Raw genomic sequence first — 12,328 nt, forward strand, 5'->3', positions numbered from 1 at the left:
TTTGGTATATGAATCTATTCTCCATTTTTATTCTATCCGAATAATTTTCATAATTTCTAACCGTCTTTGGAAGGAGAAATAGATTGTTCAGGTAATAATCAAATATCCATCATTAATATAAAATAAACCATCATTAATATCCATAATTAATGACCAACGGTCGTTGGTTCAAGTGGTATATGCTTGATTCTCCTGAAGTAAGGTCTCAGGTTCGAGTTTTGTGGATGAAAAAATGTCCTCTGGAGAGTTAGCCCCACGTACTTGTGGATGTTCCCGGTTCGGACAAGATTGTCTCTAGTACGAAGAAACCTGTGGGAAACCAAAAAAAGTTAATGATAAAAACATAAATAATAAATAATGAAGATTTGATTTTACTATTGAAACATAAGCCAAATATCAAACTAGAAATCTCATATAAGATTTAATTAGTGAAATATTGAGTCAAACTTAATCACCTTCATATATAATTAATAAATATATAATGAATAGTTAGGTATAATTTTATAGGAAGTGAATCAAGTGAGAACAATTCTCGTATACAAATTGTGAGAATAATAAGTTTGAGCCTTATAACTAATTATAGATGGTTATGATTAAAAGTTTGTTATTGTTTACATGAAACTCATGAGCATGTATCTTTTAATCTCAACCGTTCAAATAAGATCTAATAGTTCATTTTAAATGTTCACTTTTCTCACAATATTCTAACTTCAGTCACTCCCTAGTTTTACAAAGTGAACATTATAATTAATTTTCCCATTAATCTATATCTCAGCCATCAATTCTAAGGAAATTCAATAATTTAGATTTACTCAATAATTTACTTATTTTAAATCATTAGATTTCTACAAAAAAAAAAATATAACTAAGATTTGAGATAAATTAATTTTTTTTACTTAATATTAGAGTAAGTGAATCCTCTCCGTCCTTATCCTGCAATATGCTGGTTCAAACCTTGGCCGGTTGAGACTTAAGAGTATGAAGAATGGTCCTACGTCTAGCTGTAAGACCAAATGGTCCAATTCTCATATCTTTGCTCTTTATCGAAAAGCAGCACTTTCTTCACCGTGCGTGACGCTCACGCTTGCTTCAAATAAACCTCGTAACTATCAATCGAGCGCGCGCGAGACAAGTCTTAACAGCCATAAACAGACATATCCACCAAAGAAGAAAAAAACTCACACAGTACACATATACATATATATATATTAGAGAGAGATTGAAATTAATCTTAGGTAGAGTTTATCAGTTAGGGTTTAACAATGGAGGCGAAGAAGGAAAACGGTGGAATCATACCTGGACCCACGAATCCGATGGTGACGCCTTTGCTCACAGATCTATACCAATTCACTATGGCTTACGCTTATTGGAAAGCTGGGAAGCATCAAGAACGTGCTGTGTTAGTAATCAATCATCTTTTTCATTTTTGCAATTTTTTAAGTTTAATTTAATTTCTTGATTATTTAGTACTGTGGAAGTGGAACTGAAACCGGAAGTGATTGTTATATGTTTAGTGTAATTGAACACTTTCTCAGTGTTTTATTCTGTGCTGCGTAGGGTGGATACAGAAAACATGACAAAATGACCAAATTTATAAAAGTTACAAATTATATATTTTTTTTGTGATAGATTTCATATATCGATATATATAACTAATTGTATAGTTGAGGAGAGATGTTGGTCTCCCTTGATACGTCTGTAATCAGTTTATGAAGAAGATTAATAGATACCGGCAAATAGTAATCAGTTTATGAAGAAGATTAATAAATAGTGGCAAACTGAGAGACGGTTGAATTTGAACTCCTGACTTCACGGTCATTACGCAACAACCTTCATGGTCATTAAACATGTTTTTATTTTTATGTATTTGGATGCCAAGCACGTTTTTAGGAGTTTTTGATTAATTTTGGGAGAAACAGCGTTTTTTTGTTTAGTTATCGCGTTTGTTAGGATTTTTGTTTAAGTTGTTGTTTTGAGCATAAACAGAAAATAGGAAAATCCAAACACACTTATTTTTTAAATTGGGTTGTGATTTGCTTTCAGGTTCGATTTGTATTTCCGGAAGAATCCCTTTGGCGGGGAGTATACTGTGTTTGCTGGCTTGGAAGAAGTTATAAGGTTCATCGCTAATTTCAGATTCACTGAGGAGGAGATTGCTTTCGTTAGGGAAAGTTTAACTGATTCCTGTGAGGTAAACAGATTTGTGATTATCACTACAGCTATGAAAAAATGTGTCTTTACAGTGGTGGCCTGGTGGGTAGGCGGATTTAAATTCAGGCTTAGAATTATATTTTCTTTCTATCATGAATTCAGGCGTTACACAAAAATTTCATTAATAGGAATTGATTATGCTATGAAGAAAGAATAAATTAGAAGGTAGAATTCAAGTAGACAAAAAAGACTAGTGGTAGGTAGATTATAATTGTCTGGGCATTGTGCAGCATTGCTAAGATATTTGTACTTATTAATGGTGAAATTTCTTTACTGTCATTGAAAACAATACAATGTCAACTATGTCAGCACTTTCAACCAGTTATCCTGGAAACTAAGGGAAATCTAAATGGTCGATATAAAGAACGAAGGAACTCTGTTGATTGTGGGATATTTGTCTTTCATAATTATCTTTCATGTTTCTTTACATCTTCTCCGCTTGAGAGACAAAATTGCGTACATCTACTATCTCTAGACCCCATTAGGTGGAAGCCTCATGCATCGGCTCCCCCTTTTCTTTATAGATAGCATCGGAGCAAATGCCAATCTAAAATAATATAGCTGATGATTATTTTACCGTGATTCTTTTAGCAGATTCTCCCTTTAAATAAATCTTTAATTATTGATAATTACCAATTAAATTGTAGGATGGATTCTTTGACTATCTTAGAGGAATTGACTGCTTTGATGTCGAGGTGTATGCCATTCCAGAGGGAACTGTTGTTTTTCCGAAGATACCGTTGTTGAGAATTGAAGGTCCAATTGCTGTGAGTACTTTCCACCATTAGCTACCCACTTCAAATACACTTTTTAAAATTGAAGACGACATATTTCTTACATTAAATTGATTTTTATATCTTCAGATTGTACAATTGCTGGAAACACCTTTTGTGAATCTAATTAATTATGCATCATTAGTTTCTACTAATGCTGCAAGACATCGTAATGTTGCTGGAAAATCCAAAACTCTACTTGAATTTGGACTACGAAGGGCTCAGGTTACAAACTCTTATTCAAAATATCTTTTCGTAATTTCATATGTGAAAAACTGGCCTCCAAGATTAAAAAAACTCTTATTTTGAATTAGGGGCCTGATGGTGGAATAGGAGCTTCAAAGTACTGCTATATTGGAGGATTTGATGCAACGAGGTATTGTCAATTAAATAGTTCTATTCTAGCAAGTTTCATACTGGATAATTTAGATGAAATGTTCATTACAGATTTACAGTATGCATTTGTAGAAGTTATCACGCTTTACGATCTGCTGACTAAAATCTCTACAAAACTAATGTATCCAGAGTGGTATCTTTGTTGTCTATTAAAGGCACTCAATATGCACCAAATCTCCTCCCAGTCCCCCTCTTATGTGTGAACGCTCAAACCCAAACCTCCCAGTTCTTGCCCGAAACAGAATGAATCCAAAATGATTGTAAAATAACATACCCTGTGCTGTGTTCTGTTTTCTCTATTACAGCACAATAATCAAATTTAGATTTTTCTTCCGGCGAAGTTAAATGTGTGAAGATATTTTGGGCAGCAAGTGGGGTTGTGAGTGGACATTAATTAATGTTTTTTATTTCTTTTATAAATGTTGATGTATTTGTTTGTTGCAAATTGGTGGATTCTCTTAAGTGAAAATGGGCATGAACTGGATTAGAGAAAGAATGGGAGTGAGATTGCTTTCTGAAAATTTAAGGACCACATAGAGATAATAAATTTATGGATTCTGGAAGTTTAGCCATCGAATAGGCTTGTTTCTTTGTACCATTGAGATTTACTTAGTCGTCAGAAATGGAGGTTTCCACCGGGAAAAAACGAGGCTCTCCCTGAAGAAGAGAGAAGCGTGAGGAGGGAACAAATATTTTATCCAGTTTAACAGAACTTTGTGACAGTTTTAGTGGGAAACCAGCATTTGCACTAATGTTGCTAACGATTTCCAACTCGACGGACCAACTTGACACGTATCTAAGTTATGGGACCAAGCTGAAATAAAACAATTAACATAAGAGACCAATAGACTAATTTTGACTGAACTGTAATTTGTAATTGACATTTGGGAAAGTCATGCTAGACTTTTTCGGGTAAGGTTCAACTTCAAATTATTCTGGTGAATCCATTATCAGATATCTAAATTGAGTAATATTACCCTAAAGCTGAATCAGTTGTAGTGATATCTCTTTCCTAATCCCATTTTCTGCATAAATAAACCTACATGTTACTAGAAACAACTCAAAAATGGTTTTGAAAAACTAATGAGAAGTAGGAGAGGGACATTGATTGCTGTGACGATGGTAAGAATTAAAATGGAATATTAATTATCAAGTTAACAAGACATCTTATATCAGCATTTCTATGTAGTAGTTATCATGATGGAAATGTTTGATTTGAATGAGATAAAGGCCTTGAATTACCCATTTGACTGTAGCACCATGGGATAAACTGGCAGCGGTTAACTTGGAATTATGTCATTTTTGTTTATTTATTTTAAATCATAATTCCATCAAGATGTGGTGCATGTACATATATAGATACAAACGTTCATATATGATTGTTTTAGATGGAAACTGTAGCTTGTTATTCCTTTCTGGTTCATTTGCATTTCTATTGTTGATCTTTTGTCATTGCAATTGTGCTTCTATTTCTCACCTTTTGTCATCGCAATTTCAATCTCTTCCTTGATCATTTTTTATTGTGCTTTACCCCCCTAATCTATTGGTGTATTGTTCAGTGTCCTTGGTATAGTAATTTTTTTATTTCTTACTTAAGCTTTGGTATAACTTGTCTCTTTCGTGTGTGCCAATAGCAATGTTGCAGCAGGAAAGTTATTTGGGATTCCTCTTCGTGGAACTCATTCTCATGCCTTCGTTAGCTCATATATGGTATGTGATCATTTAGTGGAACTTTGTTATTTTGTTGATATTTACTTGTCATTTGTAATGATCTTATCTAGTTGAAAATTGAAAGGGCAAATTTTCTGTTAAAATTTATCCTTTCAATATGTATGAAAGCTCAAAATTGTATATTTGTATTTGATTGTTTTCATTTACGGTGTCTATTTGAAAAGGAAAATGCTTTTTATAAGAATATTTATAAATGTTATATACGCTATAATAAATAAAAGCAGCACAATTGATCAATACATTTATGAACCTCTTTTTAGATTCTCATATTGAAATTTTAGGTCTAGGAGAGAGCTAATTTATAGTTAACATCAGAGATCAAGATTGGTGACTGACTTCTGCTGCTGTAGAGTTCACTGCGAAAGATGAAATTTTTGCCCCTATTCATCTTTATATTAATTTCTAGTAAGGCCCCATAAGTTTGAAGTTATAACAAATGAGACTTTGGAACTATATGAGGTAGATGCCTTATTTAATAACACTGTAGTTTCTTTCTATCCATAGTATGTTCACACATACTTAAGAAAAGCTGAATTGTAATTCTAGTTGGCATTTTATGTGATTTCTGTCATTAGTCCTATGATAACCCAGTATTTTATAACCATATCTTCATATTGATCCATGCAGCCGACCCCACCTTGTGGGAAAAAGCTTTTATTGATGTTGTTGTTCTGTTATTATATTACTAAACGCTCATGATTTAGTTCACTTGTTATGTTTTCTTCATTTACATTTTTGTTTACCTTGACTATCTGTCATTTGCAGGGTCTTGATGAGATTTTAGACAAGTCACTTCGTAGAAAAGATGGTTCAAGTACATGTGAAGACTTTGTTAGTTTGGTTCAAACATGGCTGAGCAAAATTCAGGTGCAAAACATAAGTATTTACATGTTTAATTTTTTTAATTGTGGTTCTCAACTGCCTTTGTCAGGAATAGCATCACATACACCAATGATGTCCTAGTAAGTTGGCCTATTGTAAATTGCTGTCATTATGGCTGGAGACCTCAGTCTTTGTTCCTTTTCCATATAAAGAACAGAAGACTTTAGTCACTTTAATAGAAGTGAAAGGAAATATAGAAGAAAAAATCTAGGGGTAGCATGTATGCATAGCAATTTATGAGATAAAACAGGGAAAATAAGACAACAGTTAAATTTTTTATTGAATTCATGTGATTAAATTAAAGTGACTTCTTGCCTAGGTTGTAAATGATCATCCTTCTAGCATACATTTATCCTTTGCATTCTTACAAAATCAAAGATGAATATATCAGTGTATATTACTAATCTGTGTTTCCAATCGGCAGTGGTCAAATTCACTACGTGGCATTTTTGGCGAAACCAATCAAAGCGAGCTGGCAGCATTCATATCATATGCACAGGCATTTCCCAATAAATTTCTTGCCCTTGTAGATACATATGATGTAAGTATTTTCTTAGTGACTTTGTATTTCTTACATTCACAATAATCTTAGCATAATTTTGATCATTAATCCGATGATTGAGGATCAGGAAAAATCTTGCTTATCTCCTTCATGTCTTTTGAGAACAAGTTTTGTTTCCTGATGAAGATGGTTCTATGCTAATGTTTCCCCAACATGATTTTGACTGCAACCATTAACAATACAAATGGGAACTATTAGAAAATAAGAATGGTACAGAACTAGTTTGGTGAGAATCAATTCTTGTAGAGTCTTATGGCTGAGGCACTAGCATGGTTGCATTCCATAACTAAGAAGATGAGTAAATAGTATGCATGTATGTATGTTACATCTTTGTTTGGGTATGAGTAGACACCCCACTATTTTCCTCATAATTATGCGTAAGTTGAAACATGCTTAAATGCATACATTATCGTTTAGAGTTATGTGCATAACTGATATGTTATGGTTAAAAGTTAAAACTAAGAGAGAATGATCACAGGTTGGTGCTCTCAACTTAAAATAAAATGAGTGAGTATAACTCAATTAAATGGGATGTTCATGCAGCAGCGACACAAACTCGCAGATGTAGAATAGCTGGTGATGTAATACCTATTTTAATATTTAATGTTTTAATACTTGGGAACTCCAGCTAATGCCTTTTACTTTATTCTATCTTTATATCCCGCTGTTGAAAATATGTCAATTTTGCAATTGCATAAACTGTTATTGTTATTTCCAGTTATTATGTCATCTGTCAAGTGAACATTTGCATATGATAGCAAGTGCTACAGTTTCTTAACCTTTTGGGTTCATTCCTTATTTTTTACTTTAATTTAGCAATTTCTTCATATGATGACATTTGCATATGTTATCAGGTCATGAGAAGTGGAGTTCCTAACTTCTGTGCTGTTGCATTAGCTCTCAATGATTTAGGGTATGTCAGGAAGACTTTGATGCTCATCATTCTACTAGTTTATTGGAATTCTTACAATTGTATAGAATTTCTTACAGTTGTGTTACTTTTCCCTGTTGAATTCTAGATGACAGGGACATAAAATTTCACATTCTGTCTGTTTTTAAATGAACTAAATAATATGCTGTGCTTGTATCTGCATAGATGAGGATTGCTGCATAAAAACCTTGAAATATGTTTTTATGGGGTTGCTTCTGTATATTGCTTCCTCAATTATTTGATAAAATATTATTTTTTTGTTATTTCATCGGTTTTATTTTTGCGGTCTACCTGTATTTTCTTGCAAGTTTTTCTAACGATGGGAAGTCTTTACCCATAACATATGTGTTCACTATGGAGCGCACGAAAAATAACCTTTTTCAAAGAATCATGTAATTGCCATTAATTGATGAGTTAGCTGATGCCTGTGCAGGTACAAAGCAGGTGGCATTAGATTGGACTCTGGTGACCTTGCCTATTTGTCTTGTGAGGCCAGGAAGTTCTTTTGCGCCATTGAGAAGGAATTTGGAGTGCCTGAATTTGGGAAGATGTTTATCACTGCTAGTAATGATCTCAATGAGGAAACAATAGATGCTTTAAACAAACATGTAATTAGTCATCACAAACTGGAACTCGTAGCTTTTTACCGTTTGGTTCACATTCAGACAAAGAGTTAGCAGTGTCTGTTTTTCCATTTGAATAGTTTGAGCATCACTTAATTTGATGCTGAAAATGGAAATAATAACACAATTTTTACTTGGTGAAGTCACAATTTTAAGTTCAAACTGAAAGAAGATCTATAAATTCAGGCTAGCTTATATAACCCCTAGTTATGTAATCATAAAACCTTGCGATTTTTTACTGAAGGTATAGCTGTCATTGAGATTCCCTGAAAATGCATATAATTCATAATTGAACCTTATTGCAGGGGTAGCTGTCACTGAGATTGACTGCAAATGCTAATAATCTATAATTTGATGTAATGTTGTACAATATTTTAGACAATGTTTTTAAGTAGTCTGAGTTGTATGTGGCTTTAGCTCCAAGCCTATCCAAGAGGGGAGTGGTTTGGTTACTAGCAGAGCTTTGGAGCCTTGTTAGTTATCACCATTGCCACCTTCAACATGGTACTTTGGCTGTTTGGCTAGCAAGCCAGTCTTTTAGTTGGCTCAAGTTGAGCATAATCCATACGGACCTTAGCCCCAAGTCTACTTACTCTCTGGGGAGCTTAGTGGCATATTAAGTGACAGTGACCACACCCTTCTCTCTTAATGTTGCACTATACTCGTAGAATTTCTCTGAAAATATTTTCTGTCTTAGAACATATTCATATGATGCTGGAATCCTTTCCACACAAACTGTGTGTGTAGAGGTTTAAATGAAAACACCATGTCTTTATTTATAATTATCTTGACAAAAAGGAAAAGTTTACAAACACGTAAGTTCTCAGCCTATTCTTTCAACTTTGTTATATTTTTACTCTACAGGGTCATGAGATTGATGCCTTCGGAATTGGAACATACTTGGTTACATGTTATGCTCAAGCTGCTTTAGGTGTTGTTTTCAAGCTGGTTGAGATAAACAATCAGCCTCGTATCAAGCTTTCTGAAGATGTATCAAAGGTTTGAATTCTTAACAGAACATGTTTGTGTAATCATCTCTTTGCATTTAATTATAATTTTTCTTTGTTTTTCCTTTATCTATTTTAGGTCTCTATCCCATGTAAGAAGCGAAGCTACAGGTTGTATGGGAAAGAAGGTTATCCCCTTGTAGACATAATGACTGGGGAAAATGAACCCTCTCCAAAGGTATTATCTTGACTTAATGAGCCTAACACTGTATGTTCAACTTTTTTTACAGTTTGCATCCCCTCTCCTGCATGGGAGTTGGGATATTGATTAGTGCTATTGCATATATTATCACTAGCATGCCAAGGTTGGAATTCAATCTGATGGGTTTTTTGCGGACTGATAATCTGGTGTAGCATTAGAAGCAAGTGTCATAATCTGGTTAAAGCATGTAACTATTATTTGTATGGACTGAACAATGAAGTAATTTTTCTCAGGTACACTGATGAGAGTTATTGATAGAACTCTACATGTACTGAATAATATATATTTTTTATATCAGGAAAGAAAGATTACCAGAGAAGAAAGGAAAATGCGAGGGAAACTTTTCTGCTATATTTACCAAATAATATAGATGCAATTGTTTATTAAACCGCAGTTTTTCTGTTCTGAAACGATTAAAAGTTTTATCCTACTGCTATTCCCTCTTCTGTCCCACAAGACAAATCCAAATAATGGTATATAGTCTTACATCATTGTGTCAGCTTGTTGCACTAATATCATGTCAAGTTTCCAACCACTTGGCTAGTCAGTGTTGCGTGGCATGAGTTGGTTTCATGTAGTTTACAAATGTAAGCATAAACATTATTTTATCTTCTTTTATTCATATAGGTTGGAGAAAGAATCCTGTGCCGTCATCCCTTCCAAGAATCCAAGAGAGCATATGTGGTGCCGCAACGTGTTGAGGAGCTTCTACAGTGTTACTGGTCTGGAATTTCAGGTGTGAACTAACTACTAATATAATAGACAGGGACGGATATCAATAATAGCAGCGAGCTTATGAATAGAACTTTAGTGTATACATTTGTTTGCTCAGAGTCTGTTTGCGAGTTGAGTTTTGGAGGGGAAGAAATGAAAAGGGAAGGCTTCAACACTATCTCACAAGTGTATTTCATGGTTTCCAAGCATTTCTCTTTACCTCTGATACTCTCCAAAAACCAACTCGTAAATGAATCTTTGGGAAGAGGGAACTGCTACATCATTTTCAAGAACATATTGTGATTCATTATTTACCAACTATCATAATTTTGTTGCAACTTTTAAGCCTGATACACTAATTCTACCTCTTTAAATTAAGAAAACAGAGATATTATTCTACTGGTTAATGCGATGACTGTTGTATAACTTTGAGTTTTTGGATGCAATGATTGCAACTCTTCTCCATTAGGTAGCCGAAGCTGCACTTTATAACACAGCTGCATACATTGTAGCTTATCTAGCAATTATCTGCAACTCATATCCAGTGAATGCGGCTTATGATCGAAAACATCATTTTTTTTTTGTAACTTGCTTATTCTTTTTTGAAGATAAAGCGAGAGAAAATTTACCACCTCTAAAGGCCATTAGAGAGCGATGCATCACACAACTCGAGCTAATGCGGCCTGACCACATGAGAAGACTTAACCCAACTCCGTATAAGGTTGAGAAGTTATACCTTACTCTAAATTAGGCTATTATTTATATCTTCAACGTTTTTTGAATGTTTTTTACTTCAAATTTTATGCAGGTTAGTGTAAGTGCAAAACTTTATGACTTCATTCATTTCTTGTGGCTCAATGAGGCACCTGTTGGGGAACTGCAGTAAGTTAATAAGGCAAATAAAATGACATGCCCTGAAAACCAGATGATCAGAGTAGAAAAGATTTCCATAGAACTTTCATTCTTATAGAATAGATGTATTCAACTTGTTTAAACTGTTTTCAAATTATATGATTCTGTATATTTAAATTGGAGGAACCATTATTTTTTCAAGACTTATGTATAATAAATCCATCTTTTAAAATTTCTATCATGGTATGCATTGTTGATTATACATAGTTGAACTTCTTTGGTGCGTGAAGGCAACACTGTTTCAATGTTAATGCTTTTTTGTTGTTGAAGAGGACATTACTCTCTGAATTGAAGTACTTTCTTTATCTTCTGAATTCAATCATGTTCACTTGTTATGCATGATCTTTTACTTTTTTTTAAGTAGTCCAATTTAACTTTAGCGTTGAGTATTATTGCAAACATGCCTATGTGCTCATATGCTATACATAGCTAGTCCTATGTCTTAATAAAATGTGAAGGTTATGTAAGGTAGTTGATAACCAATATAAAACTATCAAATCTCTATGACATAGATCAAAGATGTTATAATCTTAATGCTAGGCAGTTTTCCAGAAGCAACATGTTGTATCACTCAAGTACAATGCCAAAAGAAAAATGGTTACTGCATCGCCATTCGAATGTAGTGAAGAATAAGCAAAGGCTCTAGTACTTTCATAAATGAGTACGGGTAAAGAAGCTAGTTCATTGATATAGGATATGAATTGGAACATGGAATATATATGCATTCTTACAGGCGGGTTGGAGAAAAGGCAAGGGAATTAGACACTTCAATTTTAAGTTGTGGTACATTGGTAAGACAAGATTGAAAAAAATGGTGTGTATAATTGTAGATAAGAAATAAAAGAAGGATGTGGTAGATGTAAAGAGAATAGGAGTTTGAATCATATCCCTAAAGTTTGTAACGAATGAATACACCTTTAATGTGATTTGTGCTTATGCATCTCAGGTAGATCTAGATGATCATTAGAAGATAAAGTTTTGGGAGGACTTATAAGGTGTGGTCAAACAATAAGTTTAGAAAATATTTCTCTTGGAGACGATCTTAGCGAGCATGTAAGGAATGAACTAGAGAATTTGAAGGTGCTCATGGTTGATATGGAATAGGAGAATCAAATATGGAAGACTTCTCTCTAGCTTTTGATTTTATAATAGTCACATGTTTTAAGAAGTGAGATGAGCATCTTATCATATATACGAGTAGAATTACATGTTCCCAAATTGATTTCTTTATGATAAGGAAATCAGATATAAAGTTTTGCTTGAACTGCAAAGTCATACCTGGAGAGAGTTTGACAAACCAACATAGAGTTTTGGTTAAGGTAGAGTAGAGAGAAAAGGACAACATAGGGTTCCAATGATTAAATGGTGGAAATCGAAGGAAGAG

The 12,328-nt window shown here is 33.7% G+C and overlaps 1 protein-coding gene across 1 annotated transcript; it reads left to right on the forward strand.

The window, feature by feature from the left end:
• The first annotated feature begins 988 nt into the window (after window positions 1-988).
• Window positions 989-11,215, forward strand: LOC109338936 (nicotinate phosphoribosyltransferase 2-like). The gene is made up of 15 exons (XM_019576289.1): window positions 989-1,399; window positions 2,044-2,191; window positions 2,859-2,978; window positions 3,075-3,209; window positions 3,299-3,360; window positions 5,015-5,090; window positions 5,877-5,978; window positions 6,418-6,534; window positions 7,410-7,468; window positions 7,920-8,094; window positions 8,974-9,108; window positions 9,196-9,294; window positions 9,946-10,054; window positions 10,641-10,753; window positions 10,841-11,215. Exons 1-15 carry the CDS (start codon window positions 1,263-1,265, stop codon window positions 10,916-10,918), a joined length of 1,665 nt encoding a protein of 554 aa, XP_019431834.1. The 5' UTR covers window positions 989-1,262; the 3' UTR covers window positions 10,919-11,215.
• The last annotated feature ends 1,113 nt before the right edge of the window (window positions 11,216-12,328 follow it).

This window comes from Lupinus angustifolius, unplaced genomic scaffold (genome assembly GCF_001865875.1).
Source record: "Lupinus angustifolius cultivar Tanjil unplaced genomic scaffold, LupAngTanjil_v1.0 Scaffold_49_101, whole genome shotgun sequence".
NCBI lineage: Eukaryota > Viridiplantae > Streptophyta > Magnoliopsida > Fabales > Fabaceae > Lupinus > Lupinus angustifolius.